The 8,776-nt window shown below is 31.6% G+C and overlaps 1 protein-coding gene across 1 annotated transcript in view; it reads right to left on the reverse strand.

Annotated features, from left to right (window-relative positions):
• The window catches only part of LOC111628339 (intraflagellar transport protein 57 homolog), a 51,673-nt gene that overhangs the window by 36,022 nt on the left and 6,875 nt on the right, over window positions 1–8,776 (reverse strand). The window contains exon 3 of the mRNA XM_023372111.1: window positions 5,910–6,018. Within this exon, the coding sequence (XP_023227879.1) occupies window positions 5,910–6,018 (109 nt within the window). The remainder of the gene's footprint in view (window positions 1–5,909; window positions 6,019–8,776) is intronic.

Here is an 8,776-nt window from a genome sequence, read left to right on the forward strand (position 1 = left end):
GGCAACACCATCCAGTGATAAATAAAGCTAGAGCACCCATCTGATTACTGGAAAAGTCCACCCACACACTTCTTGTAGCTCAATTAGAGGGGTATCCTTTCATGATTACAAGCTCAGTGGACTCGTACACTTCCAGAAAACACATTTATTAATAACACAAATATTTTTGGAATATTTCAGAAGCCTGTGCAGGTTTCACATACTTGCTTCAATTTGATAATGTTCAAAACTGGAATGTTACTCAGTGACATTATTTAATTTTTAAGATATACAATGTCCTGTACAGTGGTGCTTTGTATAACATATGCCTTGAGTAACGGACACTGCGAACAATGGACTTTCTGTTTAGCCGTTATGTGACTCGAGTAACAGACTAACTGCGAACAACGGACTTTCTGTTTGGCAGTTATGTGAGGAGAACAACGGGCTTTCTGCAAACAAGTGCAAATGATGTTTCCACTCTTTTGCCATTGCCAATGACAATCTGCTATTTTTATAATATTAGGTTGGGGAAAAAGAAATCCATTATTTTGTCACTAGATGGCTGTAGTGATACATATCTCATAAAATATTGATGACACAAGTTCAGACTTGTGCTTATTGGAAAAGTGACATTCTGTACTAAAAAAAATTCTTTTACAGTTTTTTGATTGGTCAATTCAGTTGTGAGTTATAGGGTGTAAAAGATGGAAGTTAACAAAGAGAAANTCAGTGCAGGGTATTTACATTTATTCGTTGTGCAAATCATGGCTTCTAAAAAAACAGAAAGGTGATTTCAATTGAAACAAAGCAAGAAATCATCAGAAGGAGTGAAAGGTGACAAAAATGGAGAGAGGTGCAGGAGTTTACCAACACTCATTATCTAAAAACAGCTGAGGCCAACAGGATCAACGATCTCTACAATGACACCCCTGTCTGTCATTTCTGATAGGTGTTGAAAAAGAGAGAGAAACAGACCACTTTGGACATGTTTTTCAAGAAGCCAGCTGCCAAAAAACAAAGGATGGAACAAGAAGAGTTGATCCTGCAAGCTCCAATTAAAAAACAATAAAAAGAGACCTGCTGCAATGTATAAAAAGTGTATGTCTGTATGAATGTGTGAAGAAAGTGTTCCTCCACCTCCTCCTCACAACATCTGACTTGCCAGCATAATTGGTGACTGCTCCATTTTCATTTTTTATAGTACAGTATGGTTATTTTATGCTGCGGAATGAATTATGTTTTAACATGTATTTCTATGGGAAAATGCATTTCATATAACGAACTTTTCACTTAACGGACGTGCACCTGGAACAGATTAAGTACGTTATATGAGGCACCACTGTATTTCTCATACATTCATAATTAAAAATGTAATTTAAAAAACATAGTACCCTATATAATTATGATAAAATATAACAGTAAATAATTCTAAGACAAATGAAGATACAGTAGAACCTTGAGTATCCAGACTAATTGGGAATGAAGGTAGTCTGGATAAGGAAAAATCTGAATAATCAAAAAAATAATAATTGACAGTGAAAGAATGTACTGTATATACAGTATGAATAATTTTTATTTGTCTAGATTTGCATATAATGTAGCTTCAATATTAAATTATTTTTTTATTAAGAAATTCAATTATTGTTCAACTTCATAATTTTTTCACTTTGTTTTTTTATATCTGAGATCGTTGACACAACACCATATTTATTAGATTATGAACGTCCAGACTCAACGCATTTCAAAGCATTGATTATATCCAATTTGTTTTTAATGATAATACCATGTTTTCTTTTCAATGACATATTGGTAATATCAAAAATAAATACTGTATTTAAATCTTGATCAAATTTTCAAGAAACAAACATTCATATTGAATTTGGAATGACCAGTACTAACAGACTGCCTATTGTTTAAAGGCCCTCTGGTGGTGCAAGAAGATGGATTTTATAAAATAAGAAGCAGTTGAAACTGTCAAATTTTTATTCATAAAAATGCAAACTATTTATCATTTTATGACGAGTAAAATTTTTTCGTCTTGTTCATGGCTTTTAAGTAATGCATAAACCTTCAAGGTGTGAGGCTGTAGGCAGTGGCCCATGTTGCCCATACCTTATACCACCCTTGGCCATAGAAATGATGTAATTTCAATATAAATTATTTATAAATATATATATCAAGTTATATTTTTATTATGATGCAAAATGTATTAAATTAAAAATTACTATTTATCCAGACTATGCAAAATGTATTAAATTAAAAAGTTTACAACCACTGTGCCAGGTGAGACGTTGGAACAAAAAAGTTATGCATTCCATCACATACATAAACAGTGTTGCAATTCGCCAAGTGCAAATCAGCAAATTCGTAAAAATTTTCTTTATTTTGAACAATCCAGATAATCGAGGTTCTACTGTATATATTTTTCTACATGTTGCAGTTGATTTGCTATCTTGTGATAAAACATTTTTACATGGATTATCATATAAAGGTTGCCATGTGGCTGATAGAGATTCAGTCTTTATGATTTATGCATTCTCCTTTTAATGTGGCCTTAAATATATAAAAACCACAACAATAAACTGGAATGATATATATAGATTCTCACCTAAGCACAAAATTTCCAGCAAAATACCCAAATTTAACATTCGAATGTTTTCGGCCACTCGTTAATTGGCCTTCTTCAGGAAAAGTCAAATAAAAATAACTGTTCTATTTACAGAATGTAGCCACGTTCTACAGTCATCCATTGGCATTGTTTTACTTGGACAACCTTTTATTCAGCTGTACCTTAAGAAGGCTTTCCAAGCTCATGAAACAACACTTTTGTTGATCCCAAACTCTTGGGCTACACTTGTCATACTGTGCCCCTCCTAAGCTTGCCAATCATTCTATCACATGTAAAGTCATCCAGATGGTTTCTTCTAGCCATATTGCACTTACAAAGTCACTTGAACTTGCAGCGAATGTCTTTAATAACACCTTTCGTCCTTTTTTTTATTGTAGTCTTGCACTGCATCACTGACTACAGACATTTTGCATGCTCTCAAGTCACCTGTAATGTCTTCTTCCTGATATTTGTGTACAAATCACCTTTCTACTGAATTGGATGTTCATTGTACTGATCACAACAAGCTCTTTTCTACAATTTCATGGCTATCTGGATAAAAATTACATCGTTGCTTAAGTTTTGTATGCCAATATATTTACTAATGAACAATCAATGGTACAAATGATATTTGTTGAAAATAACAAATCAATAGTAAATATTATATCTCTGATGAACTTATCTATAGAATCATATAACTAGTACATGCATACACATGTAATAATACAATTTTACAGCTATAGACATTTAATTCAAACTTGGATAGTTCAAAATCCCTTTAGTTCTTAACTGTACTATTTGTCCAGCTGAGGATATAGAGATTTACATGTTATGGAATTTGGTTATTTCAAAATATGGCTACTTTGAATATCTATACAGCAAAGACTACAGAAAACTGGTGGAATGATAACAAAAAAGTCATCAAAAACTCTGAAGTTAAGATGCTATGGGACTTCAGAATACAAACAGACAAAGTTCTAGCACATAATACACCAGATGTAACTTGTGGTTGAAAAACTGTGAATCATAGATTTTGCCATACTAGGAAACTCTTGAATTGAAAAAACACCAAAACAAGAAAAAAATAACAAAATATCAAGATATAAAGATTAAAATTCAAAGTTTATGGCACAAACCAGCAGTCGTGGTACCAGTGGCCATTGACACACTGGGTGCTATTCCAAAATACCTATGCCAGCACTTAAAAAATCTGAAAACTGGAAAAAAATCACCATCAGTCAACTACAAAAGACTGAACTGCTTGAATCCACACATATTCCACATCAATACATTACTATATCTTTGATTCTGATGTGTAAAAATGGAAAACACCAATAATACAACCAATGGTTGAGAAATAGTAATAGTACATGGTAATAGTAATAACTGATGTACACTCACTCAGCATTTGTATGTAAATCAAAAACAACACCTTAATTTGCTGAGAAAAATTTAATGAAAAGCAAACATTTTCAGCCAAATCTGTTGGCCATCATCAGGCTAAGATATTCGAATATAAACAAAATAGAACAAAAATTTAAATACAAATAAAATAAAATAACGAACGAAATATATATATAAATGTATAAAGAAAAATAAAATTAAAAAATTATTATTATAAATAACAAAATATGTATATGAAAAAATAAGCATAGGTTAATTAAATATTAAAACGTTATATAGAAATTCAATGAAATGCAAGATATGCAAAAAAATACTAAAATCAAGGCATTAAATTAAGAGCTGTCTAATCGTTTAGTTAAGTATTTCCAGGCCGAAGACAACCCTTCAGAATCTCTAGAATTAATGCATACATCATGCAATCTGCTCTTATATATTTCAATTTTTTCGGTGCAAATTGCCTATGTCGGTGAATGTACTGGTTTAATAATACTTGCTTCGTTCCATTTGACGATTGAGCCTTCAACTTGCGCCAATTGCGATAGTATTGTGGCATTAGATTCCTTGCTGATATTGTATTTATGTTCTTTTAATCTGACTCCTAAACTTTTATTAGTGACACCAATATAATTTTTATTAATGTCTAGTTCACGATTTTCATATGGAATCTTGTATACTTCTGCTCTTTTTTCTTTATCTATGCTGTCTTTGTCATTCCTTAATAATTTGTACAGGTTAGAANCAAGATATGCAAAAAAATACTAAAATCAAGGCATTAAATTAAAAGCTGTCTAATCGTTTGATTAAGTATTTCCAGGCTGAAGGCAACCCTTCAGAATCTCTAGAATTAATGCATGCATCATGCAATCTGCTCTTATATATTTCAATTTTTTCAGAGCAAATTGCCAATGTCGGTGAATGTACTGGTTTAATAATACTTGCTTCATCCCATTTGACGAAGCAAGTATTATTAAACCATTAGAAAAGCCATCATGAAGGAAATCTCAGCCTGCAAAAAGTCTAAGTTAATTTTCAAGAGAGCTCCTAACCTGTACAAATTATTAAGGAACGACAAAGACAGCATAGATAAAGAAAAAAGAGCAGGAGTATACAGGATTTCATATGAAAATCGTGAACTAGACATTAATAAAAATTATATTGGTGTCACTAATAGAGTTTAGGAGTCAGATTAAAAGAACATAAATACAATATCAGCAAGGGATCTAATGCCACAATACTATCGCAATTGGCGCAAATTGAGGGCTCAATCGTCAAATGGGACGAAGCAAGTATTATTAAACCAGTACATTCATCAACATTGGCGATTTGCTCCGAAAAAATTGAAATATATAAGAGCAGATTGCATGATGCATGCATTAATTCTAGAAATTCTGAAGGGTTGCCTTCAGCCTGGAAATACTTAATCAAACGATTAGACAGCTTTTAATTTAATGCCTTTATTTTAGTATTTTTTTGCATATCTTGCATTTCATTGAATTTCTATATAACGTTTTAATATTTAATTAACCTATGCTTATTTTTTCATATACATATTTTGTTATTTATAATAATAATTTTTATTTTATTTTATTTTTCTTTATACATTTATATATATATATTTTGTTCGTTATTTTATTTTATTTGTATTTAAATTTTTGTTCTATTTTGTTTATATTCGAATATCTTAGCCTGATGATGGCCAACAGATTTGGCTGAAAACGTTTGCTTTTCATTAAATTTTTCTCAGCAAATTAAGGTGTTGTGTTTTTGATTTAAATAGTAATAACAATAAAATGTCTTGCTTCCAAGCATGTTTAGACTATATTTTTTAATTTATCTATTACTGCATTATATATACATTAAATAATCTACAAATATTTGCAAGTTCTCACTTATATTTAAAAATATTTAAACATACCTCTTGAGGTGTTTCAAATGATCTTCCTGTTGTTCTTATAAGCCATGCAGACAAAGCTGTAAAAATAAAAAACTGTTCTCCAGGATTTGTTTGCAGAGCAAAATAATGTCTGAAAAGTAAATAACATTATTAGATTAATACTGTATTCTTTTAAAACTTAAATCATTTAACTAGATGTATTCAAATTATTTTTATTCTTTCCCAAAAATAAATGTGATAAATAATAAAAAAAACTAAAATTATAAAATTAAACTAAGTAATCATTTATTGCGACATCATCATAATGCTGGGCTGCAATTTTTTAATCATATTTTTTAAAATTTATTTAATTTAAATATATGTTCTCCATCTCAAATTAGTAGTCATGCCCCAGTATGCCATACTTTTCCTATTAACAATAGAGTTGTACCAGTCATCTATTAACTCCTTTAGAAAAAAAATTTTGAATTGAAATAATGTTAATTCTGCATTGAAAGTTCATATATTGTTAATCAGGTACCTCCTGCCCCTAAGGTTTCCATATTTAGTCTCAGATTTAATCTATCTAATTCTTAAGAATGGAATTAGATAGATTAAAGAAGAACAGACGGATAGGTGGATGAACAAACAGACAGTAGGAATTTATAGGTCTACAATTTTTCAAATTGCAGCCAACTAAAATTTTCAACTACTTTCATCAATCATTGTCAGGTTACAAATATACAAACATACCGAAGTTCAATATTTTGGTAATAAACCATAAGCCAAACTATTGCCGGAATAAATCAAGCTACTTTACCACTATTATTTTTAATGAAATTCTAAATAATAGTCATATATCTTATTAAATTTAATAATTATAATTAAATTAATATTCAATAAATAATTCAGAATATTCCAGAAGAATAGAATTGCCCAGAGCAGGACTTGAACTAACAACTCCTACTTACCCATGTGAATGAATTGCCAATTATGCTACCCGGACCTCCATCCAGATGGTTATATCTAAATTAAAATATGCACAGAAATGGAGGATCATTTGAAGGTCCGGTTAGCATAACTGGCAATGCAATCAGACTGGAAGTGGGAGTTACAGGTTCGAGTCCTGCTCCAGGCAATTCATTTCTTCCAGAATATTCTAAATTATTCCAGAAGAAAAGGAAAAATAGGAAAGTATCCTATCAGGAAAATAGACTATACATTTCTGGTTTGGTTTTCCACAGGCAATTATCCAATTGATTAAACAATAAAGCAACCAGACAATTGCAGGTAATTTTCACCATCCTGTATGTTCTTTGCTCCATGTCCAGAATTTGATTGTGAAATTTATGGCATGTGTACTGATGATATAGTTAGTTTAAATGTCAGATAATATAAATAAATTTTTAATGTAATTATTAATTATTAGTGATGTAACGAATAGTATATTCGGCCTCAGGCCGAATACCGAATATTCGGCCAAGAGTTTGGCCGAATAGCCGAATATTCGGCCAAACTATTCGGCTTCATTAACGCACGTACGAAAAATTGGCGCGCAAATCGCATTATATGGCAAGAATCGCGCACCCTGCTCTCTATTGGCTTGCTGTCACTATACTTCTTGAATCGCGTTAATTGTTGACAGTTGTAGCGGACAGACATTAGTGTCATGGCAGTATGTTATAAGTGATGATATCAAATGTGGATAACAATGAAATGACCTACACCTGTAAATAGAGAGTTTGCGGCGGAAGTTTTCAACGCGAAAACGTGTACGTCCGACGTTCAGCGCCGCCTTCCTGTAAGCCTAGAAGTTTGACAATGGCGTTCGGAATGTCGAGCATGATTCCACTGACTTCCAAATGCCATTGTCAAAAAACGTCTAGGCTTACAGGAAGGCGGCGCTGAACGTCCGACGTAACTGGAATAGCTTCTACTTCAAAGAACATCATAGCAGGTGACCTTGATATGTACTTGAGCATGAAAACTTTAAAGAGAAACGACGATTCATTTGCCTGGTGGGCTACACATAAATCTAAATTTTCCCCATGTTTAGTCAAACTGGCTGCTAAGTACTTATCAGCTATTGCAAGCAGCATGTATTCAGAGAGGCTTTTTAGTGAAGCAGGAAACGTATACGAAGAAAAGAGGTACAGACTTCTTCCCATTAATGCAGAAAAGTTGATTTTTCTGCACCATAACCTACCACTTATTGACTTCAGTTATAATAAATAATTTTGTACAATGAAACAAAAAAGTTAATTTAATATTCAAGTTTATAATAAAAAATGATTTCATAAAATTACAGATCATTAATTATTATTTTTTCACATTTTATGACCTAAGTTTCGAATTAATGTGCCCACGCAGTAAAACAAGCCCACGCAATTTTCATACAAATTTTTTACCCTTTTTCACTCCTTTAGGGTTTAATTTCGTAAAATTTTTTTCTTAGTGCGTCTAAACTTTACAAAAGGAACACGCCCTCAAATTTTTAAGATTCTAGCACCAGTAGTTTTGGGTCTGCGTTAATTATCCTATCAGGACTTGTTTTTTTATATACGGGTTTATAGATGACTAAACTACATAATAAGTAGGTAGATTTCATTTGATTTGTTATTTTTTTTGATCTCTTAAAAAATAACTTAGTTATATTACTTTTCCTTTGATCTTTTACATAAATAAGCAAAAAATTGCGCTTTCTCGATCTTGAAATGTATTGATATGTTCAGCATTGATAAAAGTTACCAAAATGATTAATTTACTGTGTTTTGTTATTTCTTACTCCTGTTTTTAGGTATTCGGTATTCGGCCGAATAGTGATTAAATATTCGGTATTCGGCCGAATAGTAAAAAATAGGCCGAATACCGAATAGTGGCCGAATATTCGTTACATCACTATTAATTAT

This window comes from Centruroides sculpturatus, unplaced genomic scaffold (assembly GCF_000671375.1).
Source record: "Centruroides sculpturatus isolate CEXI.00-Female unplaced genomic scaffold, Cexi_2.0 scaffold489, whole genome shotgun sequence".
Taxonomy (NCBI): Eukaryota; Metazoa; Arthropoda; class Arachnida; order Scorpiones; family Buthidae; genus Centruroides; species Centruroides sculpturatus.